Below are 27,826 nucleotides of genomic sequence, written 5' to 3'. Positions count from 1 at the left end.
AATTTGCACATTAAGAATGTGGGATTCTTTAAAACCTCAACTTTACAGTTTCATTTACCAGATTCTGAATTAATCATGCTAATCGTCATTCTATGCTAATTGAACATCTAGCCTTATATCTGGAGTGCATGAGGAGATGATGCATGTGGAGAGCACACTTGCTGGCTCACCGTAGTGCCCAAAAGCAGGTACTATCTGAGTGAGATGACTGTAAGGAGTAGGATGGGAATCCTCAGGGTTAGCAGATGCACAGGCACACCGTCTATTTTAACCAAAGGCTACAAATTAGCTTCCACGGGCCAGACCTGGGCTATTGATGTGCTTAGTTTGAACAACTAAATGCTTTTATATTAAAAAATAATTATCACAGGCAAGAAATGGAATGTTTTCACATTTAAAAAACCTAAATTTCCCATTTCTCTGAGAACATCAGAAGTCCTGATAGCACGGCCTGCTTATAGGACACTCATCAGACTTTAGACAGCACATTCTCTGTTAATTTGTCACAGCTTCCACCATTCCCAACTGCCTTATAACATCCTGCTTCAATGACATGATAATATACATGGAGAACCCGATAGACTCCACCAAAAGTCTGCTAGAACTGATACGTGAATTCAGCAAAGTCGCAGGATACAAAATCAATGTACAGAAATCAGTTGCATTCTTATACACTAATAATGAAGCAACAGAAAGACAAATAAAGAAACTGATCCCATTCACAATTGCACCAAGAAGCATAAAATACCCAGGAATGAATCTAACCAAAGATGTACAAGATCTGTATGCTGAAAACTATAGAAAGCTTATGAAGGAAATTGAAGAAGATATAAAGAAATGGAAAAACATTCCGTGCTCATGGGTTGGAAGAATAAATATTGTCAAAATGTCAATACTACCCAAGGCTATCTACATATTCAATGCAATCCCAATCAAAATTGCACCAGCATTCTTCTCGAAGCTAGAACAAGCAATCCTAAAATTTGTATGGACCACAAAAGTCCCCGAATAGCCAAAGTAATTTTGAAGAAGAGAACCAAAGCAGGAGGCATCACAATCCCAGACTTTAGCCTCTACTACAAAGCTGTAATCATCAAGACAGCATGGTATTGGCACAAAAACAGGCACATAGACCAATGGAATAGAATAGAAACCCCAGAACTAGACCCACAAACGTATGGCCAACTAATCTTTGACAAAGCAGGAAAGAACATCCAATGGAAAAAAGACAGTCTCTTTAACAAATGGTGCTGGCAGAACTGGACAGCAACATGCAGAAGAATGAAACTAGACCACTTTCTTACACAATTCACAAAAATAAACTCAAAATGGATAAAGGACCTGAATGTGAGATAGGAAACCATCAAAACACTAGAGGAGAAAGCAGGAAAAGACCTCTCTGACCTCAGCCGCAGCAACTTCTTACTTGACACATCCCCAAAGGCAAGGGAATTAAAAGCAAAAATGAACTATTGGGACCTCATCAAGATAAAAAGCTTCTGCACAGCAAAGGAAACAATCAACAAAACTAAAAGGCAACCAACGGAATGGGAAAAGATATTTGCAAATGACATATTGGACAAAGGGCTAGTATCCAAAATCTATAAAGAGCTCACCAAACTCCACACCCAAAAACAAATAATCCAGTGAAGAAATGGGCAGAAAACATGAATAGACACTTCTCTAAAGAAGACATCCAGATGGCCAACAGGCCCATGAAAAGATGCTCAATGTCGCTCCTCATCAGGGAAATACAAATCAAAACCACACTCAGATATCACCTCATGCCAGTCAGAGTGGCCAAAATGAACAAATCAGGAGACTATAGATGCTGGCGTGGATGTGGAGAAACAGGAACCCTCTTGCACTGTTGGTGAGAATGCAAATTGGTGCAGCCACTTTGGAAAACAGTGTGGAGGTTCCTCAAAGAATTAAAAATAGACCTACCCTATAACGCAGCAGTAGCACTGCTAGGAATTTACTCAAGGGATACAAGAGTACTGATGCATAGGGGCACTTGTACCCCAATGTTTATAGCAGCACTCTCAACAATAGCCAAATTGTGGAAAAAGCCTAAATGTCCATCAACTGATAAATGGATAAAGAAATTGTGGTTTATATACACAATGGAGTACTACGTGGCAATGAGAAAGAATGAAATATGGCCCTTTGTAGCAACGTGGATGGAACTGGACAGTGTGGTGCTAAGTAAAATAAGCCATACAGAGAAAGACAGATACCATATGTTTTCACTCTTATGTGGATCCTGAGAAACTTAACAGAAACCCATGGGGGAGGGGAAGGAAAAAAAAAGAGGTTAGAGTGGGAGAGAGCCAAAGCATAAGAGACTCTTAAAAACTGAGAACAAACTGAGGGTTGATGGGGGGGTGGGAGGGAGGGAAGGGTAGGTGATGGGCATTGAAGAGGGCATCTTTTGGGATGAGCACTGGGTGTTGTATGGAAACCAATCTGACAATAAATTTCATATATTATAAAAAAAATAACAGCCTGCTTCATTCATTATAGTACCCCTTCACTTAACTTCCAGTTGCCCTGGGACTTAAATTTTTTTTTTAATTTTTTTAATGTTTATTTATTTTTGAAAGAGAAAGACAGAGACAGAGACAGAGACAGAGATGGAATGCTAGCAAGGGTGGGGCAGAGAGAGAGGGAGACATAGAACCTGAAACAGGCTCCAGGCTCTGAGCTGTCAGCACAGAGCCTGATATGGGGCTCGAACTCACAAACTGTGAGATCATGACCTGAGCTGAAGTCCATCGCCTAACCGACTGAGCCACCCAGTTGCCCTTCTGGGACTTTAAAGTTTATTCATTCAGTCAATGTATCATTTTTTAATCAAATCTTCATGTGTGATTTTTATTTATTCCTATTGGCTGATGAAACTAAAACTCCTACTTTACCTACTTTCTTATCTCTAAGTATGTATTTCTTTCTGTTTTCTAGTTAATTGGATTAGAATAGTTACTTCTTCTCAAAATCAGTAGGTTCAAAATAACCATATTTATTTAATAAACCCAACCCAAATTTGATTGTTCCATAGTTTTCTTCTCTGTGTTATGGCACCATCATGCTCAGTATCACCTGAACTGGAAGACAGTTCATTCTCCCCTACCCACTTCAGCTTATTAAATCAAGTTTCACTCACTTAGAAAATATTTACAGAGTACCTACTCTTACCAGGAACCATTCTCTAGGCAATAGAAATAGCAATGGTCAAGACAGATTCTAAAAACAAACAAAAATAAAAAAGCTATTGCATAATCATAAATGCTCATTAAGGTAAGATGGCATTCTAGAAAAATACTGCAAGGCTATTTTAAATTGGGTGGTCAGAGAAATCCATTTTGGGCAGGAATCATTTAAGTAGAGGTATACATTATGAAAAGCTGCTCATGTGAAGATGGAAGTAAAAGAGCATTCCAGTCGAAAGGAAGAAGGGGTGCAAAGGCCCAAGTTCTGGGAGTCAAGTGCAATTAAGCAACAGAAAAAGTAAATGGTGAGTATAGTGAGGGGAAAGTAGTTACAGATGAGGTTAGAGGGTTAAGTAAGAGCCAGGTCATGTAGGGCTTTGTTAATCGTGTTAAGAAATTTGAATTTTATTCTAAAGTAATGGAAATTCTTTGAATGGCTTTAAACAAAGAAGTGACATCATCTGATTTAGGTTTAAAAAGATGAGCCTAAAAGCTCAGGAAGTCAGTAAGAGGTCGATGCAGTGGTAGTAGTAACAAGGATAGGACTGATATTAGAGCAATGCAAATGAAGGGATGTATTTAGATAGCACAGTTGAAATAAATCATTGGCAGAGTTGAGGAGGAACAGAATTCTGCCTAGATTTTCATTTTCTGCAACCAGATGAGTAATGGTGAAGTTTACTGAAACAGGGAAGGTTGGAGGATGAAAGGTTTAGTGTTTAGACCACATTAACTTTCAGAGTTATATTTGATACACATGCCCAATGACGTCAGTTGACCAGGTACATATACTGATCTGAGTTCTAGGGAGGAGTCAGAGCTGGAAATAGATATTTGAGAATAAGACTTTAAAGCCATAGGACAGGATAAGGTTACTTCAAGGTCAGATCTCCTAAGGGTTGTGTGTTGAAACAGAAAAAGTTCAAATATAGATATATGGGCTCTCCAACACTTAGAGTTAAAAAAAGTATGAGCAAAGAAGACTGAAAAGAGTTACCAGCGAAGATAGGAGAAAAACCAGAAGAGAGGATACTATAGAACCCAAGTCAAAGTGCTACAAGGAGCAGAAGCTGGATAATTGTGTTGAAGGGTGAATCATATGGATTCTATCTCAAATGTTGTGTTGCATTAACAAATATTGATTGGAATTTTATGCAAACATTATGCCAGGTACTCCTGGGAAGAGTAACAAGAGGCACAATCAGGGACCTAAAAATAAAACTTCTAGATCAAAGTTTATTTCTCTATCTATAAAGATCTACAACAGCATCTATTTATCACTGGCAATCTGTGTGTGTGTGTGTGTGTGTGTGTGTGTGTGTGTGTGTGTGTTTGCACGTGTGTATGTTACTCTACCTATAGGTATCAAAAACTTTTAGGAAAATGTGATTTGGATTTGAAAGGAATCATCTAGTAACAGTCTTTTTTTTTTTTAATTTTTTTTTCAATGTTTATTTATTTTTGGGACAGAGAGAGACAGAGCATGAACGGGGGAGGGGCAGAGAGAGAGGGAGACACAGAATCGGAAACAGGCTCCAGGCTCCGAGCCATCAGCCCAGAGCCTGACGTGGGGCTCGAACTCACGGACCGCGAGATCGTGACCTGGCTGAAGTCGGACGCTTAACCGACTGCGCCACCCAGGCGCCCCAATAACAGTCTTGATCAAGAGAGAAGAATGATAACTTAAGGTCCCTATTTGGATGGCTTATGTGGGATGGTGTTGAGATGGGCGACCCGGCCAACTTGAAATTTGCTATGGATATCTTGGGGTGGAAGTGGCATTTCAGAGGGTGCAGCCATTCCTGAGCTCTGACTTGCAGGACTTGATTTATAATTTATTTGTTTTTTATGGAAGACATTACAATTCTATGTAGATAGTGTTCAGGATAAATAATAGACATTTATTTACTTACTAATGGGTAATTATAGTATCTAACCAAGTAGAGTAATCAGTTAGTTTTAAAATATAAAACTAAAGTAGCAAGAGCATCTTTACCTATACTTTGCGTGATTTCTATGGAAAAGCATGTAAAGAGATTTTTCTTGAATACAAAAGTCCTGAAAGATAGGTAGATGGCAGAATAATTTTGAAAAATTATTATGTGTTTTTTCTCTGTATTTTTTCCTTCCCCATATCTCAAGCTAGGAGTTTCACTCTTGGTATTTCCTTCCTCAGAATTTTATTAGGTAAAAAGCACAAGCTGAAAAGCTGCTTGCTGAGAGATCTGTCTCAGCTATTGCAAGAGTGTATGTGTGTGTGTGTGTGTGTGTGTGTGTGTGTGTGCACGCGCACGCGCGCCTAAAGTCACTGAAAAGGTTGTAAAGTCTGGCTTAAAAGCAGCAAAGCATCTATACATGAAGGGAAAAGGTAGGCATGGATTAAGGGTGCTCAGTGGCAATCAGTATAGCTTAATGATACTACAAGAGAGGCACATAATGCTTTATTGCAAGAGAAGACTCTAGGACCTTGGTACAACTCTGAAAGCCTGAGAAAAGCCCTAACAAATAATGTTTGAAATTGAATTTCCCATTGGGATTCAATTAAATTAAAAACAAATGGTACTATGTACATTAGTGTATACACTAATTCAGTTATTTTCATGTTCAGTGATTTTATACACAACTGTATTAAGTAGAAATCATTAACAGATATCAATGTGTGTGTATATGTATTTACTTATAAGTGTGTAATACTTATTTCTTTTGCATAGAAGCCATTAAAATTCCATGTAGATAGTGTTCAGGATAAGTACCAGAAATTTATTTAGCTAATTATGATTAATGCTGTCTAAGCAAGTAGGCTAACTAGTTAGTTTTAAAAATAAAATTAAAGTTGCAAGAGCAAGTATTACATATACTTTGAGTGATTTTTGTGGAAAATCATTCAAAGAGCTTTTTCTTGAATGCAGAAGTATAAATACACATACAAGATAATACTTACGGCCAGGCAGGGTTTGTGTAGATATCCAATTTGAAGCATTGCCATAACCAGCATTGGTGCTGGCAGCCACTTGGAATCTGTACCATCTAAATTTCTTTAATCCATACACTGTCTCTTCAGTTAGGTTAGCTTCATAAAGGTATTGGGTTTTTTGATACTCAACACATTCTTCAGAATCCCATTCTATGCATTTCTGAGCCCGCAACTGAGTGGTGATCTTGTAATTTTGGAAGTAGCCAAGAATAGAGTCAGGTCTCATCCATGTTAATGTTGCACTAGTTGACTGAACATTAGAAAAAGCAATATTTGTGGGTACACTGGGGACTAAAAATTAAGGGAGAAAAATTGAAAACAATTAGAATTACCAAAAATTTTGTAAATGGAAGGAAGAAATGGATTAAAAAATATGTCCCTATTATGCACCTAGTGGCAACTCTTATTACAACTTCCCTTAGATTAGTATCACCACATTTAATGAGCAGAACCTTAAGGTGATGCTTCAGAGTCTGCTGGTTCAAACGGTAGAGGGCAAAACAACTGTAATTTTATTAATTCCCAATTTTGCTCCCAAATTCACTCATAAGAATCTTATATAAACTTACTTTGGCTTCATATATAAGTACTGGTACAAAAGAAAATTATATGCTCATTTAAACTTATATACTTCCCTGGGTATGGTCTGAGTTTTAATATTCAGTTCCCAAGAAAAACATACTCATATTTAAATGTCTATATAGACACAATTACATCTTATACATAGTAAATGCTGAATATAAAATAATTCTAAATAAACAATATTATTAACTTAATTGATTTATTTAATTAGCTGATTTTTATTTTATCTTGCATATATCTAAAACTGACAAAATCTTTTCTAGAATATCATCCAGCAGACTAATATTAATACACAGACTAAGGGGCACCTGGGTGGCTTAGTCGGTTGAGCATCGGACTTCTGTTCAGGCCATGATTTCACAGTTCGTGAGTTCGAGCCCCATGTAGGGCTCTGTGCTGGCAGCTCAGAGCTTGGAGCCTGCTTTGGATTCTGTGTCTCCCTCTCTGTCTGACCCTCCCCTGCTCGTGTTCTGTCTCTCTCTCTCTCTTTCTCTCTCAAAAATAAACGTTAAAAAAATTTAAAAAATACACAGACTAAGGTATCTGTCTATTACCCACAATCACATAGTCCTACTTGGAGTCACTTAATAGATTTCATATTAACCACTGGTTTGCTATATACATATCATGTGTCAGGCTCTGAGCCTGGTGTTAAGGATTCAATATACATAAGGCTTATTTTCAAGAAATAGCCATTTATTGAATTAGTAATAATACAAGAATGTTATGGTTAGGAATACGAAAGAACAATGCACTAAGTGGTATAAGCACTTTCTTCAACCATGCCTTTCCCTGTGTGTGTGTACAAGGGTTTTTGCTTAGAAGGCTGAGATAGAATGATACCAAGTGACTTGTGTGAAAACTATATAATTCACAAAAGCTGTATAACAATAGTCACATTTAAAAATAAGAAAATGATGAGTTAGAAAACCCATTCATTCCTAAACATCATATGTTTTTTTTTAAGTTTATTTACTTATTTTGAAAGAGAGCGGGGAGAGTGCACAAATGGGGGAGGGACGGAAAGGGAGAGGGCAAGAGAGAATCCCAACCAGGCTCCGTTTTGTCAGTGCAGAGACTGATAGGCAGCCAGAACTCAGGAACTGCAAGATCATGACGTGAGCCAAAGTCAGATGCTTAACTGACTGAGCCACCCAGGTGACCCCTAAACATATCATATTAATTCAGGATTCAATAAATATCTAATGAGCACCTAATTTGTGTCAAGTGTTTAACAGCATTTACACAATAAAAGTATAAGTAAATATTGTATATAATATTTTAGATGATTGCTGTTAATGGGAGAAATAAGGAAGAAATAAGAAAGAGAGAGAGATGATCTAGGGATATTGAAATTTTTAATTGAGTAGTCAGAGAAGACGTGAAGTTCTAATCTAAGCTCTTTAGATTAGAAGGCATGAAGTTCCTGATGAAGGCTGGGGGAAAACCATGGGAATATTTGAAAAAAGGACATTCCCTGCAGGGGAAAATGCATGATTATAGGCACTAAGTTGGAGCTATGCTTGGTATATTTGGAGAATAACAAGGAGGCCAGTGTGGCTAGAAGGAGTTGCGGTCTAAGAGGAAATAATGAAAGCTAGATTGTGTATGACATTGTAGGACATTGTTAATGACTTTCATTTGAGCAGAGGAATGACAGGCTCTAACATGTTTTCATGGAATTGCACCAGTCACTGTGCAGAGCATAGACTGAAGGGAGATAAGGGTGAAAACAGGGAGAGCAATTAGTAGGCTGTTGCAATGTCAACACAACAGATCATGATGGTCTGACCCAGATTGCAGCAGCAGAAATGAACAGAAGCTTTCAGATGCTGAACATCATTTGAAAGGGAGCTGACAGGATTTGCTGATGCATGACTTGTGAGGTGGAAGGGAAAGAGAGAGTAGAGGAACGCCCTATGGTCTCTGGATTGAGCAAACAGAAAGATGAAGTCATTATTAACCAAGCTGGAAAGAGTAAGCTTTGGGGAGAGAGATTAAGAATTTATTTTGAGCATGTTAACTTTGAAATGCCTATGAGATACCCAGAAAGAGATGTCAAATAGTAGATGGATACACTGGAGTTCTGTAGAAAGGCCTAGACTCCAGTTAAAAATTTTAATTTCATCTTAAATTTTTATTGAATTATCTATAGATCTATTGCTTATATATTTGCCTAAATCTGGAAGAGAAGACAAAGTCTAATGCAATGGAAAACAAGAAGTAGATAACTTAAAGCCATATGATTAGATTAAATTACTCTATTTTCCAATACTAATAGTTATCATTGAACCTTACTGTATTTAATTAAACATTAACCTTCAAAGTAGAATTAAAAACAGAATACTTGATATGCTACCTACAACACACCCCTCTTCTATTTTTAGTTATGCAGAAAAGCAACTAGAGAAAAAGTTATTTTTAAGAAAAATATACCTTATAGAGGAATCAGTTTTAGATCTGATTAAAAAATAGAATTTCCAGGGGCACCTGGGTAACTCAGTTGGTTAAGCATCTGACTTTGGCTCAGGTCATGATCTCATGGTTTGTGGGTTTGAGCCCTCCGTCGGGTTCTGTGCTGACAGCTCAGAGCCTGGAGCCTGCTTCTGATTCTGTGTCTCCCTCTCTCTCTGCCCCTTCCCTGTTTGCTCTCTCTTTCTCCCTCTCTCTCTCAAAAATAAACATTAAAAAATTTTTAAATTGAATTTCTATAAAAGGTAGAACTTCCATAATTTACTTAAATCTCGTAGCCACTAAATTTGAACTCAGATCACCTGAAGAGAAAACAAATTTAGACATATGGGTGATTTGAGGGTTCAGGAAAGTTTTAAGTGAAAAGGTGGCATGTGAGATAGAATTTCACTGATTATAAAGGTAGAGACTTAGAAGAGGGGGTACTGTGATCTAAGTCAAGTTCAACTATAGTTTATAATTCATATTGGCAATTACAAACAGAAAGGCTGTACAATAACTGGGGAACATACTGTGTTAGAAGGACTTACAGTTTGTCAGGCAATGGAAAGCTATCAAGGTGTCAGAGTGAGATGTTCAGAAATACATTTTATCAAGTCTTGTCTGGTAATTACACAACAGGAGAAGGGACAAATTTATAGACCACTGGATGTGTTCAGGACAAAGAAGACAGTAGCAATAAGAAATAAATACATTTTTAGATCTATTTTGGTGGTTGAATTCATGGAACAGGCAAATGAATCAAAAGATGACAGGGTTAGAATTTGAAGGAAGTTTAGAGATGATCCTGGTCAATTTGTCTTTTTATGTCTGACCTTTAGGTAGGCAGATGTCCCCCAAGATTCCTGGCCCCTGTATACTCCCCTCCGTTCCGTTTTTCAATCAAGCACTGCTATAGGTGCTGATATGGAAAAGTTTTTTCAGCTGTAATTAAGAAACCAAATCAGTTAAGGAATATACTTGTGATAAGCCCTGGGTGTTGTATGGAAATGTTGAATTATTATAGTGTACACCTGAAGCCAGTATTACACTGTTAACTGAAATTTAAATGAAAACTTTAAAAAAATAAAAAATAAACAAAAGAGGCAGAGATTATCCAGTAGACCTGATTTTATAGCATGAGTCCTTTAAAAGCAGAGAGTTTTCTTTGGCTCATTACAGAGGAAGTAACGTATTCTAGACAAGAGATATATTCAATGTACAAAAATTTATCCATTGCTGGTTTTGAAGAAGAGGGCCATATGGTAAAGAATCTAGGACTATCTCTAGAAATTAAGAGCAACCTCTTGGCTATGAGCCAGCCAGGAAATGGGAATCTGAGATCTACAACTGTAAGAAACCAAATTCTGCCACAAACTTGTGAGCTTAGAAGAGGATTGAGCTCCACATGAGAATACAGCTGAATGACACCTTGATTTCAGCTTGTGAATCTCTGGGTAAGGAATCCAGGCATAACATAGCCAAACTTCTGACCAACAGAACTGTGTAATAAGCAATCAGTGTTGTTTTAAACCACTAAATTTGTGATAACTTGTGACATGACAATAGAAAACTAATACAATTTCCTCCTATAAAATGACCAATTTCTACTTTTCTGGCCTCTGCTTAAATATGTAGAGCAAAAGGAAACTCAAAATCTTGAGGGGCTTCTTTTAAACTTTATTTCCAGATACCTCTATTAGTTTGTCCTTCATTGGGTTTTTAAAATGTTTTTATTTATTTATTTGAGGAGAAGAGGGGGCAGAAAGAGAGGGAGAGAGAGAATCCTAAGCAGGCTCTGTGCTGCCAGTGCAGAGCCCACTGTGGGGCTTGATCTCATGAACTATGAGATCATGACCTGAGCTGAAATCAAGAGTCAGACGTTTAACCTACTGAGCCACCCAGGTGCCCCTGTACCTCATTGTTTTGAACTGATAGTCACCCTCCTATAAATATTAATTCTACTCTGAAAACCCACCTTTGATAGGCCTAATCCTTTTTTCTTTTTTTAATTTTTTTAAAATTTTATTTTAGAGACAAGGAGAGGAACACACACACACACACACACACACACACACAGAATGAGAGAGAGAGAGAGAGAGAGAGAGAGAGAGAGAGAGAGAGAGAAAATGAATCTTAAGCAGGCTTCACACTCAGTGCATAGCCTGATGTGACACTGGATCCCACAACTCTGGGATCATGATCTAAGCCAAAATCAAGAACCATATGCTCAACCAACTGAGCCACCCAGGTGCCCTCTAATCCTCTTTTCATTGCCACTTCGTTCCAACATGTACACCAAAGATCTAGAAAGGTTTTGATTCTACATTCATATCAATAAAAAAGATTAATTACTCCAAAACGTGTATGCTTATTATTTATTATATACACATGCAAATATCAATCTACATACTAGACTGTGTCTCTGAAGGTCTAGAGTAATGCTTGCAACAAAACAGGCATTCAATAAATATTTTTTTAATGTATGAGCAAATGAGTAAGAGAGAGTAACAGGAGATTTGATTTAGATAAATGGTCAGGAAAGGCTTTAATTTAATCAGATAACTAACAGAGAAGATGTAGCTTCCTAGGTGAAAAAATCAGGATGTGTTAAGATTCTGAGGGAAAAGAGAGTAGTTTTTAGGAACCCTTAAGAAACATATCTGAGTCCACAAGGACATGGATAAAGGTAGGAAGCTGGAGATAAAAGCCAGAATCAGATAATGTTGAGCCTTCTGAACTGGATTCAAGATTTTTAGTTTTATCCCTAAGAGCAGTGGGGATATTTGAGAAGTTTAATATTGACTTTTCATCTGCATTAAAACCATAGACTCTCTTCTTTCCTGGGAAACAGGGAGTATGATCTACACATTTCCCTCTCTTTTGAGTCCATGATCAACCACCCCTTCCATGTTCAATTTCCCTTACCTAGAGTTTACTAAGCAATTAAAGTGGAAAGAAAACGGGATGCATTAGTTATCCAATGAACTGGAGAAGGCAAGAGTCTACCCTTTTCCTAATTCAACAAAAGGGATGACTGAATGCCCATGGTTCTATGATCAATTTTTCCCCCCTCCAATATTCAGATCTTAGGAATGAAAACTCCAATGGCAAAACATGTTACATAGTAAAAATTTTCAGCAGATTAATTCTGGTTCACAGACCTTGTGTTTTCCAAATAAATAACACAGAAGGGGGAAAAAAGGTCTAAAATGATAGTAATTTAACTTGATAAGGAAAAAAGAAAAATTTTTTGTAACCTGACTAAAGGAAGAGGAACAACAATTGAGTTGCCCTCCATTTGACAGACACAGTGATGGACCTTCCACAGATACACAGTGTCTGGCACATACTGGGCACTCAATAAGTGTTGACTGTATGCATAAATTATGTTTCATTCAAACAGTCCTTTGGTTTTCACGTGGTGCAAAATTTTACGCACATATCCCAAACAAATTTATTTAGAAAGATAAACCAGAAATAAATCTAAGTTGAAGCCAAATACATAGTATAACTCATAGACAGTTTTTTTTAAAGGCTACCTCAGTGGCACTCATAAATGACCAGCATTTATATGCGGTATCTTCTCTTTTGATGAACTGCGTGTTGAACTAGACTATTTCAAAGCAACTGCCCTATTGAATTACAGATACAAAAAGGATTACACTCATTTTAGCATGGAGAATCGGATTTCCATTCTTTAAGAATGACTAAAAACCTCAATTTTTTTCTATCCACAGATGGTACTAATTTGAACACATCATTCCATGCTTCCTGGAGTAATCACACAGCTTGCTTAGATTTTCTAAACATGACTGAACTGTGATGAAGCGATCAACATTCACTGGCAAGGTATTCCGTAAATTACATTTTTATTCATAAATTATTCTTATCTGTGAAGTACTTTCATCATGACTGAAATGAAAGCTATAGAACTATATAAGTGACATTTGTTGTAGGTTGAATGCATGTCAGTTGTTACTGACTATTTAGTAGGGTTCCACTTAGAAGATGAAAATGTGTATAAAGTGTAATTATTCTCTAAACTTCTGAACATCAATTATGAGCAGTTGCCAACCTCCCATGATAAGATTCTTATGGTAGTCTGTATTGACTTCTCACTGACCTGATTAAGTATACTAACATGAAAGACCAAGTTTCCTTAATTCTTTATTTATGACTATATTTTTATCTTCCACTGCAGAGGTACTTTCTTTTAAGCAAAACAGATGCCTGAAAATTTATATTTATAAATTATATTTATAAAATTTTAAAAAGTATGAACACAATGTTTCCTAGGTTATTAAGAATATTTTTGTCTCTACTAATTTTAAATAATCTACAGTCTTTTTAGAAACACAAAGTACTAATATGTGATCCTATACAAATAAAAGTACAGTTTACCAACACTAACACAGTATGAATCAATATAAAAATAGAAATTCCTACAAAGTTCAGTGTAAAAAATATTTCAGCCTACCAGGTACAAATTTTGCACTAATTTGAATTTAATCAATAGCAATTACTGAATATTCACACTGAATGGTGTGAGCAAGTTATTAGTCTTAGGGTATAAGTTGTTTTTCATACACATATGAAAAGTAATTTAGCTAACAGAAACCACCACAAATAGGTGATGCCCAAAGGGAAGTTTCAATGGAAGAATATCTAGTGGCTATAATTTGGAGGAACAATTGAGAATCGGGAAATACGTGCTGGAAAAGATGTTTAAACACAATGAGTATGGGAAAGATATAAGTAGCTACAAATTGTCAAAGTCTAGAAAGTATACTAGACTGGAATAAAGAAAGTTTAAGGAAGTAATAAGAAAAAAGAGGGGGCCATAAAGTGTTGTGTTATGTTACTGAAAGGCACTGAAAGTTTGAGAGGTGAGTTTAGGTAACTACTGGAGGCACTAGAGAGCAATCAACAGAACGAATTTGTAAAGTCTAAACTTAAGAAAAGCCTGAGCCTCCCCATAGCTAGTTAATAGGAAAAGTTTAATTTGATAGAAAGTGGTTAGATGTTGTATATATACAGTACAATGCAGATTACAATAATAACAAAGAATAATTAGAAACAGAGCTTTTAAAAAAGGCAAAAGAATATCAGTAGAATGTGATTATTTTTTGGGCAGAGAAGAGTACAACATAGAATGAACCCAGGAATCGGGTCAACAGATAAAAAGTACACTGTACACTTCCTAGAGGGAGGCTATGATTTGGCCCTGTGTTACAGAAAGTAACACAAAGGAAAAACTCAAGATTGTAAATCTCTGTGATTATAAATAAAGAAAAATTAAATGAATAAGAAAATGCAATAACCTGTTACTGAGATGAGAGATGTATTTCTCTCTCTCTCAAAAAAAAATCAGATAAACAGGTTACAATGTAATTTAATGAACAATATCCTCAACAACATCCTTACATAGTAAATGCCAAGTATCTTTAACTTGGCTCTTTGTTACAATGTCTCTCAATGTGACTGAGCAGAGTAACTATCAAACATGGTTTTGTACAACTATTTATTCAGAGGTTCTAATTATTCAGTTCAGGCACTCTTCTCTCTAGCAGTCTGGCTTACTCCAGAAATATATTTTGGAGTAGCTGGGCCAGAATTTATCAAAATAAACATGATTTCAGGTGGTGTTACAAAGCTGGGAATATGGACTGACACACTGTTATTAGTGTGCCAAATTAAATCATCTTAACATATTCCATTCACATGAAAAAGAACTGAAGAAGTATCTGTAAACAGGAAAAAATTTCCTAAAAATGTTTAAAGTGTCTGTCCTACTGCACGTAGAGATAGACAACTGGGGGACCCAAAACTCTATGGACCACAGATATTATAATAATAGTTTTTAAATCAAGTATTACTGAATGCACAGCTTACTTATAAAAATATCTCAGTAAAACTTTTGTTTTGCTTTGTTTTTGGAGAATACTGTAAAGAAAATGGGTTATACATGTTCTGCTTGGAGGGAAAATAAGTTGATTTGTTTTATAAAGTCACTAGTTTGACAGCTCTAGATAGCAAGCTATCTCATGAGAATATCCATCAAAAACGACAAATTTGATTTGAAATTATTTATCTGAAGCAGTTCTTAGGGAGTAATTACATAGCAGTTAGTTGTCTATTAAGAACAACTCTATAACACCTGGAGACTAAATTGAATCATTGACACTAATGAAGAAATGAGACATACTGGTTTGGGGGGATTTGTTTGAGGGATTCGAGTAAATTACATGTTAGTTTCATATCTTGTTAACATGAATAAATAGAGATATCTTGGGAGGAGAAGATTGGGTTAGTTAGCCTAAGAGGTCAAGAAAGGCCAATTTGGGATAATTATGCATATATAAGCTTGGAAATCATAAGAGTAAATAAACATTTAAAGGGACTATTTGTATATATAGTTTCACAACAGCAGATGATGAACTGAGTCTCTGTAAAGTTAGTAGTAAACGGGCAGTCAAATAGAACTGGAAAAAATCATAAAAAAAAACTTAGCTAAGCCCATAATATCTGGCATATATTGATATTAAGAAATATTTGTTTAACAGGGGCACCTGTGTGGCTTACTCGGTTGAGCATCTGACTTTAGCTCAGGTCATGATCTCACGGTTCCTGAGTTTGAGCCCCACATAGGGCTTGCAGCTGTTAGTGTGGAGTCAGCTTTAGATCCTCTGTCCCCACCTCTCTCAGCCCCTCCCCTGCTTATGCACTCTCTCTCTCTTTCCCTCTCTCTCAAAAATAAAGAAAACATTAGAAAGGAAGTATTTGTTTAACAAATAAATGAACAAATGGATGAATGCATGCACAGATTTCAAGAAGAAAGTGTCACCAATTCTGTAACCAGTATTGATTGATGAACAAGTGTCACAATGCTGATTGTAATGAAATGCTGCTTGAAACAATTCCTATTTTCTGAAGAGTGTAGTTGCACAGAAAACCTTGATAGATTAAAATATACAAAAGGAATCCTGATCTAAAGTTTGGGGAAAGCTCTACAAAAGAGAAAAAAGAATTTGGAGTTTACAGGGATTCCATGAGACATGCATACACACACACACACACACACACACACACACACACACACACACACACTGGGTAAGGGTGGGGGGAGAGAATAAAAGGAGATGGAAAGAGAAACAACCAATAGAGGAGAAAGGATCAAAAGATCGAGTGAGACTGGGGATTCTGTGAAATAAAGTCGCCAATAGAAAAGTCCTTGATTGCCAAAATATTTGTAAGAACAAAAATATCTACTGTTCCTTTTAGAGTCATGTATATTACTGCAATGTAAACCTCTCTTCTATGTGCTTACCACAAAATATTCAGTAAGGCTATTGTAAATAAAATGTTCAGTGTGACTAGAATTGTCAAAATCATGCAAAAAGTAATTTTGCAGAGGCAGTCAAAAATGTATATCAAAATATTTCAGCGCCCAAATATAGTAAGTTTGAGAATCTGTTTTGATGATACAACAGCACTTTGTATCAGATTAAATCTCCTGCAGATAACAACCATGCACCCTGGATGGAGGAAACAAACAAACAAACAAACAAACAAACAGCTTGTGGTTTGGGGTGTCAGAGAATGGAATGTGAGACTGCCAAAGTAGCTGGAAAAGGAGGGAGCCAAAAAGGGGGTAGGCCTAAATTCTGGGTCTAAACTCCTCTGAAATCCTTGGCTACTCTCTTAATCATACATGTATAAGGACAGACTGAGGAACACAGTGGAAAGAAACAGATGGAAAACTGAGTAGAAATTTTAATTGCTTCCCAGTGCAGGAGAGACAGAATTTGGAGTTTCAATATTTTTTAATTTTTTTTAAAGTTTATTTATTTTTGAAGGAGGAAGAGACAGAACATGAGTGGGGGAAGGGCAGAGAAACTGGGAATTGCAGAATCTGAAGTGGGTTCCAGGCTTCGAGCTGGCAGCACAGAGTCTGACACGGGGCTCCAACTCAGGAGCTGTGAGATCAGGACCTGAGCTAAAGTCGGACGCTTAACTGACTGAGCCCCCCAGCCACCCTTGGAATTTGGAGTTTCAATCCCACCAAATTAAGGGCTTGGTAAATAGCATAGGCCTCATATTAAAATCCTAAAAGGATCATATATTTACTTTATTCTCTGTTCCAGGATCAAGGAATTTCCTCTGTAAATAATAGAGAAACCAAAACCACATACTCACAAAATCATCATTCAGTAGTTTAATAGTGTATTAGAATAAAGACTAACACCCTTAAGAACAAGATAACAAAATCCAGAGTTTATGCAAAACATCTCCAGCAAAGTCTAATATAAGTTTAAAAATTACAAGGCAGACAGGAAAATTACTAGTGACAGGAAAATGTGACTCATAGTCAAGAGAAAAAAGTGTTCAACAGAAAAAAAATCACAGAATACCTTAAGTGTAGGAATTATCAGAAAATAAATTTAAAACTATGTAAATATTTTATTTTACTTAACAGAAAACATGACCATAATTAGAAACCAAATAGGGAATTTCAGCAGAGAAACAGAGATAATGAAACAGAATTAATCAAAATTCTAGAACTTAAAAATACATCTGAAATGAAACATTCATTGGACTTATAACAGCTTAAAGACAGCAGAATATTGTCAATAAACTTGGTGAAACATCAATAGAACTCAATCTGAAGAACATAGAAAAAAATGAAAAAAATTAATAAAGCCTCAGTCACTTAAAGGATGATGATATCAAGAGGTTATAAATGGAGTCTCAGAATAGGATAGAAGAAGGAAGAAAAATATTTGAAAAAATAATGACCAGAAATTTCTCAAATTTCAGAAAATATTAATTTATCAATACAAAAAATTAAATGAACCCTTAGCAAAAAACAAATGCAACAAAAAGCACATTAGTCATATCACTGACAAACTGCCTTAAAGAAAAGATAAAGAAAAATGTCTTGAGAAGTGCCAGAAAAAGTAACATGTATCACACACCAGAGCTAAGAATATAAATGGCAGCTGACATCTCATCAGAAACAGTAAGTACTAGAAGACAAAGGAATGACATTTTTAAAGTGAAAAATACTGGGGTGTGGAGGGTGCCAGGGAGATGGGGTAACTATCCATCCAGAATTTTATATCCAGAGAAAAAAATTCTTCAAAAGTGGAAGCAAAATAAATCTATTTAAAGTAAATAAAATCTGAGAGAATTTGATGCAAGCATACCTGCACAGAAGAAAGTCTTAAGAAAGTTAAAGGGCAATGACACTAGAAGTATGAACCTGGATGAAATGACACTGAAATAAAGAACACCAGAAACAGTAATTATATAGAAAAGATATGTGATCTTTTCTCAATTCATTTAAATCTCTACTGGCCCTGTAAGAAACATAGTACAATAAACTGTGGTTTACAATGTACATATATGTAAATTATTTAAAGTATACAGATATCAAGTGCATGACATGAATAGCACAAAATATGGCAAAATGCATGGAATTGTATTTTTGCAACTTAATATTTTTTAATGCTTATTATTTTTGAGAGAGAGAGACAGAAAGCAAGCAGGGGAATGTCAGAGAGAGAGGGAGACAGAGACAGAGAGAATTGGAAGCAGGCTCTAGGCTCTGAGCTGTCAGCACAGAGCCCGACGAAGGGCTAGAACTCACAGACTGCGAGATCATGATCTGAGCTGAAGCTGGATGCTTAACCAACTGAGCCACCCAGGTGCCCTGCAACTTCACATTTTTATGTGAAGTTGTACAATATTAAGTAGCTATGACAAACTAAATAATCATATTGTAATCTCCTTGAGCAACCACTAAAAATAAGTATAGCTAAAAATCCAACAGATTAATTAAAGTAGAAAAACTAAAACTATTCAATTAACTCAAAGGAAGGCAAGAAAGAGAGAAGAGAGGAACTAAAAAAGAGATAAGACAAGTAGAAAACAAATAGCAAATAGTAGAACTAAATTCAATAAAATTAACAATGACTTTAAGTGCAGATTAGGGGCGTCTTCATGGCTCAGTAGACTGAGCATCAGACTCTTGATTTGGGCTCACGTCATGATCCCAGGGCCTGGAATTGAGCCCTGTGTCAGGCTCCATGCTGAACAGGGCACCTGCTTAAGATTCTCTCTTACTCTCCCTCTGCCCTCTCCCTAGCTCATGCTCTCTCTCTCTCTAAAAATTAAACCACGAGATCATGACCTGAACCTGGTTGGATGCCTAACCGACAGGTGCTCCCAAACAAAAGAACTTTTAGGACAAGAAGTATTCCCAAAGATAAAAGAGACAGTTGATAATGATTAAGGGTCAGTTAGGAAGTTATAGCAATCATAAATATGTATTTGTTAAGGAAAAAAAACAAACTTTGAAGTACATGAATCAAATACTGACAGAACAGAAAGAAGAAACAGACAAATGTACAATCATTGTGGGATATGTTAACATTCCCTTCTCAATAATTGATAGAATAATTAAACTGAAAAGTTGTAAGGATCTAGATTTGCAAAACGTTAGTGTCAAACACATTCAACTAATACATAGAACATTATAGCCAATAACTGAAGAATATACACTATTTTCAAGTGTGCATGGAAGAATATTCAACAAGTTAAATCATATGCTGAGCCACTGAAAATTTCTCAGCCAGCTTTTAAAAATTAAGTCTTAAAGATATATTCTCTGACAATGGCATAAATTAAAAATTGATGACATAAGAATATCTAGAAAAGTTCCAAATAGTCAGAAATGAAACATATTTGTATATAACCATGGCTCAAAGAAGAAATTGCAAAGGAAATTAGAAAATATTTTACCTGAAAGAAAAAAACCAACAATTTTGATATATTATTATCCAGAGGAGATTATACTATAAATGTTTATATATGAAAAGAAGAAATGTTTAAAATCATTATGCCAAGCAAAATAAGCCAGAAACAGAAAGGTAAATACTACATAATGTCACTCACGTGTTGAATCTAAAAAAATCAAACTCATAGAGGGTTTAACATCATTAATCGTCACTGATATGAAAATACAACTTATAATAAGATAGAAAATGTTGACACCAACTGGGATGTCTAAATTAAAAAGACTATTAACACCAAATTCTGGTGACACTGAGAAATAATTATAACTCTCCTATATTGCTGTTGGGGTGTATTTAAAATAGTACAACCATTTTAGAAAACTGTCAGTTACTTACACACAAACACATATCTAGACTATGACCCAGGAATTCCACAAAAAAAGATTTAAAAAATATATGTATGGCAATTTTATTCAAAATACTTAGTTTAGAAGAAGCTACATGTCCACACACACACACACACACACACACAAACACACACACAAATAATGCAATATTCATAAGATGGGAAATTACCCCACAGTAAAAAAGAACAATTACTGAAATTTTCACAATTTGTTGAAAGAAACAGACCAGACATTAAAGAGTACATACAGCCAACAACAACTTAAACTAACTTTTGCTGATTGAAATCATGACAGTGGTTGCTTTGGAGAGTGGGTATCCAAGGGAATTTTCTGTGGGAGATGGAAATGTTCTATATGTTGTTGAGTGGTGTTACATAAGAGTATGCATTCGTAAAAACTCATTGAATTGTACACTTAGGTTCTGTACATTTCATTGCATATAAAATAATTTTCCATAAGTAAAAAACATTTAAAAAACACAAAAACATGAAAAGAAAAAAGCTTTCCCATAAAAATGCAGCAACAATATTCAAAATAAGTTATATATTTATATAGAAATTTTAAATGCTAGGCAAATACTTCCTAACTAATGTTTTACAAATCTAGGTGTTAGTAGAAATGATGAGTTTTATTGTATTTTTGATATATCCATTCTAGAAAAGAAGCCTTACAGATTAGGCCAAGTATGTCAACAACTGTTTTCAACTATCTTTTGGCAATTGGTTAATCTTCATGCAAAGTTCCTAATATACTTCTGAGAATAGCATTCTACCCAGCTTTCACAGAGCATATCTTAAACAGTTAACCATTCTCTGTAAAAACATCCTAAATACAAAGTTAGTTTTAAATCTTAAGTCTAAACTTTAAAAATGTTAGACTTCTATATAACAAATATTAATGTAGTTGTATTTTAAAAATTACAAACAAGATCTTGGCTTTTAAAAAATCCTATCTAAAGTAGGCTAATTTAGGGGCGCCTGAATGGCTCAGTCAGTTAAGCATCTGACTTCAGCTCAGGTCATGATCTCACAGCTTGTGGGTTTGAGCCCTACATCAGACTCTGTGCTGACAGCTCAGAGCCTGGAGCCTGCTTTAGATTCTGTGTCTCCTTCTCTCTGCTCCTCCCCTGCTCACGCTCTGTGTGTATGTCTCTCTCTCAAAAATAAATAAACATTAAAAAGAATTTTAAGTAGGGTAATTAATTAGTAACAAACCAGAAAATTAGGCTACTGATTTTTAATGTATCTTTTAATTGTATAGATTTCATTATCGTGATCCTTATGGAATACTACTTATTATCTTTCTAACATTGCAAATTGTTTCCAAAGTAATAATTTTTCATAAGGTATCCAGACACAAAACTGAATGGGTGATTTATTTGAGGTTGCAGTGAATACTAGGTGGTAAAAAATTCAAATTACAATGATAACATTAATATACTAAAAAGCATTATTTCTTTTCTTGAATTTTGAAAGTGTTCAATCATCTAGTGGCTTCTATTTATGTGTGCCTTCTATTTATAAAATAGCTTCCTGACCAAAAGTTATTTTTTCATATGCCATGAAACTTGTAATTGAAATTCACTAAATTGTGGTTAACAATAATTTGCACAACCTTCTCTTTGCTCAAAGAATTTTCTTTGTATTCATATTGCATTATTTTAAAGTTGAGTTGTTAGTAATGAAAATTTGCTGTCATTAAAAGTCCTATATTTTACATTTCAGAGTTTTTACACCATTCCTAAGTGTTTTTCCCTGAAGCCTATATTCTCACAGAAATAATGGTTAAATTCCTGAAGCTTTCAAGTAATACGGTTACTAGAGATAAAGAAAGAAGGCTTTTGCATGCACACACACACATCCTTAATTTACTTAAAAAGGAAAGTAAAGGAGAATAAGAAAAAAAAATGGAGTGCAATGGGAGAGGAGGTTGATATGCAAAGGCTGTTATGAAAAGTATCAGCTACAGCTGCATAGGACAGGAATGGAAAACAGAGTAATAAGATACGCCCCAGTTCTTAAATAAGTTAATAAAAATGCTGCTTGAAGAACAGCTGTCTTTAGCTGGAGCAGGGATGAAGAAAAGAGTGGATGCCTGGAATATACTTAATGAAAGGTATTAGAGCATCAATGGGGTCAAGGAGAATTAAGCAGTAACTCAAATTCATTTTTTACCAATGGAATTATATTTAAAAGGACTTTTAAAATTATAATTTACAATCTGACACCTAAGACAATTTCATAATAGCCAACATTACACCTTTGGGACTTATCCAGGATAAAAAATGCGGTACGTACCTAGGAACTCTAAAGATTTCCCAGAATGGCTTCAGTATTTTACACAGTATTTTTAGTATTATAGTATTTTGGGTATTATAGGTAAGCACATGTTGATGATAGAAATTTAGTTTTCCTGAAATTTAAATCCATATTTGGACAAAAGTATGTATACAGTTACATCATAAATATATCTGCAAAAATTAATGAGAAAATTAATATAATGGGCCTAAATTCCCCCACTCCATAAAAATTCTACTTAGCTACTGTGAAACAATGGAAGAAAACTATTCTAATTCCAATAAGTGCAAATGATTCGTTGAATTCCTAAGGTAAGGAACGCATTATAGTATAGTAGGAGGAGTTCTGGATTAGCGGGAGTTCTGCTAAGAATTAGTTACAGCTCCCTTAGTAGACACGTAACCTGTGTGCTTCATTTCCCATATCTATCAAATGAGATGACTGAATGAGATTATCTCTGAGAGCCAATGAAAATATAAAATTATGTAATTCTAAATTTTAAAAGCATAAGAAATAAATTTGTTTATTTTAGTCTTCCCAGTAGTCCCTAGCATTCTACTTCATATGTATTAAATAACTTCATCTTAAATAGATGAATAAAAGGGGTACCATGCATGATATTAAGTATCTGTTCAGAATTTAAAAAAAGCATCTTTTTTGCAGCATTTTTGCTACATAACTAATAGGCCATAAGGCAATTCTGCCATAGAAGATAAAATCATGAAAAATAAAAGAGGGACATTCATTAAAAAGGATGTAATGAAACATTAAAAATGAATGACAAAATTTGAAAGACTTTATTGCAAATACTAAATATTTGAATACATTCAAAATGTATGGTGTAGATTCATGGCAATACTACACAAATAACTGATTTTACTTTTTGGATTATACCTAAACACTTGTCATCAAAGTTTTTCATTCATAGTGTCACACATTTTTTTTTTTTTTGCTTATTGATTCATTTTCTTGTTCAGCATCTCATTTTTCCCCTTTTTTGCCACAATTTCTTCCTTCATTAAAAGATGTTTTAGTTTCCAAATACTGGGATGCATGTTTGTGAGCTTTGTATTGCATTGTGAAAGCCTTCCACACTGTTGTTTGTTCTTGGCATTTTGTCACATGCCCACCGATGCTCCAAAGTTCTATGGGAATGTGGATTCAAAACTCCTTGCCACTGTATGGACCATTATGGGAGCTGGCTAAGATTTATATAATATAAAAATGGGAGAACTGTATCAATAGAAAAATGAAACCAAACAGTCAACCAGCTGATGAAACCAACCAACTGTCAAACCAAACTGTCAACTGGTTATTTTTATCTTTTTCAGCAAAACTGCCTTACAGGGTGAAACACTGTGGTGAAAATGCCCACAGCAAAGATTCTTACTTAGAACCATTAAATGTATCCCCATGTATGAACTTCTGCTTTGAAGAAGGTGGAAGAGATGTTTTAATCCTACTCCTTCCACTAAATGCAATTAAAACCATGGACATTAAATATAATGCAAGCATAAGAAGACTCTGAAAGATGGAGAGAAGGCAGAGCAACTAGGGAAATCAGGACCCAAGAAACAATACAGTGGTGAGTTCTCTGGAGTTTCTTTTTGCCTCATATATGCCAGAAGGCAGCAATCTGGAAATGTCAAGCAGCTCAGGCCAAAAAGCCCTAGTAAAAGCATGCTGTCTCTAGTCAAAAAACAGTGTAGCCTTGGGGCACCTGGGTGGCCCAGCTGGTTAAGTGTCTGACTTTGGCTCAGGTCATGATCTCATGGTTCGTGAGTTTGAGCCCCACGTGGCCTCTGTGCTGACATCGCAGAGCCCGGAGCCTGCTTCAAGTTCTGTGTCCCCCTCTCTCTTTGCCCCTCCCCTGCTCACAATCTGTCTCTCTGTCTGTCTGTCTGTCTGTCTCTCTGTCACAGAAATGAATAAACATTAAAAATATAGTGTAACCTAGAAAGACAAACTTTTAGAGAAGAACAGCTCTACCCAAAAACCACAGAAGAAAACTGTGGTCCCATTCCCTCCCATGACAGGAAAGGTCAAATGGGTAACCTAGTCTTCTGTCCTCATTAGGCAGAAATGAGGCACCTCAACCATCTTTGATAGGGTGAGGTCGGAGAAAGCAAAATAAGGAGCTAGAACTTCTACCCTTTCCAGAAGTCACAAGTCTCCTTCACCATGTCAGTGGAGAACCATGTGGAGAGCAGTAATGAGGAACTCCTACCCTCCTGAGCTAGGGCCAAGAGGTCTCCTCAGTGGAGGAGTCAGCAGAGGGTGAAGGGGGAACTTGGATTCCTACCCCCATCTGCCAGTAATGGAGAGTGCCCTTCCTTTCCCTACCAGAGTGGGTTAAAGGAAATCATTACAAATTTAATGTCCTTAATAGTTATAGGGATATTCACATTATTTATTCCACATTAGGTGAGCTGTGGTAGTTATGCTTTTTGAAGAATGAGTTTGTTTCATCCAAGGTGTAAAAATTTTGTGTGTAAAGCTGTCGGTATCATTTCATTATTATCCTTTTGATGTTGGCAGTGTCTGAAGTGGTTTCATTCCTAAATATTGGTAATTTGTGTCATTTGTCAGGCTTATCAATTTTAACTTTTCAAAGATCCAGCTCTTTATTTCACTGATTTTTCCTACTGTTTTACTGTTTTTGATTTCACTGATTTCTGCTCTTATTTTTATTATTCTCTTTCTTCTTTCAGCATGCTTTTTCATTTTCTAGGCTGTAGTGGAGGGGAGGGTGACCTTAGATTATTGATCTGAGATGTTCCTTCTTTTCCAATGTATGCATTTAATGCTACACATTTCCCTCTCTTCACTGCTTTAACTGTGTCCCACACATTTTGACATACTGTATTTTCATTTCATATCAATTTAATATATTTTAGTTTACAATATTTCTTTATTTCTCTTGAGACTTCCTTTTTGACAAAATGGATTAATTAGAAGTACCACTTTCTGCAACTGGTTTGATATCACATTTCAGCTCCAATTTTGCATTCTGAAAGCACTTCAACATAACTTTAAATCTCCCCAAATAGAGATCTCCAGGCCCAGAGAGTTTCACTGGAGAACTCTCCCAAATGTTTAAAGAAGAATTAGTACCAATTTTACACAATCTCTTCCAGAAATTAGAAGAGATTCATATGATGAAACTAGTGTTACTCTGATACTGAAACTACACAAGTTAGAACCACTCCCACCCAAAACTACAGACCAACATCTCTCATGAATATAGAAGCAAAAAGCCTTCACAAAATATTAACACATAGAAATCAGTAATACATAAAAAGTAATACACCATGATCAAGTGAGGTTGATTCCAAAGACCAAAGGCTTGTTCAATTTAGAAAATCAGTCAATATAATCCATCATATTAACACACTAAAGAAGAAAACCACATGAACATATCAATAAAAATGACAAAATTATAGAAAATGGAGAATAAATTAGTGGTTGTTAGAGGGTGAAAATGAGGGGAGGAGGAAAAAGGGTGGTTAAGATTTGGGCGAAGCTGCATGAAGGTAATAAAAGGGATTATTTTCATGAAAATATTCTCTATTTTGATTGCATTCACATAAATATGGTGGTTGTGATAATATACTGTAGTTTTAAAAGACATTACCTTTGGGGGAAACTGCATAAATGGGACACAGGATTTCTCTGAATTACTTTCTATAACTGTATGTGAATCTACAATTATCTCAAAATAAAAAGCTTAATTAAAAAAATATACTCCAAAAGACACACCTTTCTTAGATATTTTACCATATAATTGTCTAGAAATAATTTTGTAACTGTAAGTTTCTACTTATGGTTCCCACAGTATGCATATTGAATGTCTACTATGTGCTTAGCACTCTTCTAGGACTGAAGATTGATTGATTGATTGGTTGATTCATTCAATGTTTCATAATATATTTATTGTGTTTCACTGTATTTCAGACACATTTCTGGGCATTTAAAAAAATTTTTTTTTATTTCTGAGAGACAGAGTGTGAGCAGGGGAGGGGCAGAGAGAGAGGGAGACACAGAATCCAAAAGTAGGCTCCAGGCTTTCAGCACAGAGCCCAATGTGGGGCTCAAACCCAGGAACCACTGTGAGATCATGACCTGAGCTTAAATGACTGAGCCACCCAGGCGCCCCTCTGGGCATTTCTTTGTTAACTACACAAAGAAAAATCCCTAATCTCATGGAACATGCATTGTAATGAGGACAGATCCATAGACAATGCTACATACAATACAGAAAAGTAAAGCAGATAAAGAGGATGCAAAATTCTAGCAGAAAGGAGGTTCAATTATAAATAAGTCAGATCCTCTTTAAAGAGGTGGCATTTGAGGGTAAATTTCAAAAAACAAAGGAGGAGACAATACATAACTAAGGGAAGAGAATGGTGGGTTAAAAAGGACCCTATGGGCCATTAAGATGACTGTGGATCTTATTCTTTGCGACTCAGAAGGCTCTGCAACTATGTAATAAACAAATACTTCTAAAAATTACTGCAGTCTTTTAGGACAATGGTCAAAAAACAATCACTATTTTTAGAGTTACTTATGTTGCTTCCTATTTTAAAGTTAGCAGAGTTCTCCGGGCGCCTGGGTGCCTCAGTCAGTTAAGCATCCAACTTCAGCTCAGGTCATGATCTCACAGTCCCTGAGTTCAAGCCCCACTGCAGGCTCTATGCTGACAGCTCAGAGCCTGGAGCCTGCTTTGAATTCTGTGTCTCCCTCTCTCTCTGCCCCTCCCCTGCTCTGTCTCTCTCTGTCTCAAAAATAAATAAAAACATTAAAAAAATTAAAGTTAGCAGAGTTCTCATTTTTCCATGATATTATATTCAAGCCTCTGCAACAAATATGCAAAACCAAGAGCAAAGTAAGGCTAAGTTATTCAACCTCCCCGCTACACTCTTTCCAATATAGTGCCCCCTCACTCTATCAGGCTTTCACCTCAGCCTGACCTCTTATATCCCATTCCTTTATTCCACTGTGTGTTTTCTCTTGGTGTATTTTGGAATTCGCATTTACTTCCCTCTCTCTATTAATCTCAGTATTTCCATGAATAGTGATTGTGCCACAGGCTGGTTAACCATGA

At 35.8% G+C, this 27,826-nt stretch overlaps 1 protein-coding gene across 1 annotated transcript in view; it reads right to left on the bottom strand.

Moving 5' to 3' along the window:
* Positions 1 to 27,826, bottom strand: part of PTPRQ (protein tyrosine phosphatase receptor type Q) — a 201,205-nt gene that overhangs the window by 90,519 nt on the left and 82,860 nt on the right. Inside the window, exon 26 of the mRNA XM_047067212.1 lies at positions 6,154 to 6,477. Within this exon, the coding sequence (XP_046923168.1) occupies positions 6,154 to 6,477 (324 nt within the window). The remainder of the gene's footprint in view (positions 1 to 6,153; positions 6,478 to 27,826) is intronic.

The sequence above is a fragment of the Lynx rufus genome, unplaced genomic scaffold (genome assembly GCF_022079265.1).
Source record: "Lynx rufus isolate CCGP_SWC_20201006 ecotype Redwood Valley unplaced genomic scaffold, mLynRuf1.p SCAF_7, whole genome shotgun sequence".
NCBI lineage: Eukaryota > Metazoa > Chordata > Mammalia > Carnivora > Felidae > Lynx > Lynx rufus.
This window is presented reverse-complemented; position numbering and strand designations above follow the sequence as displayed.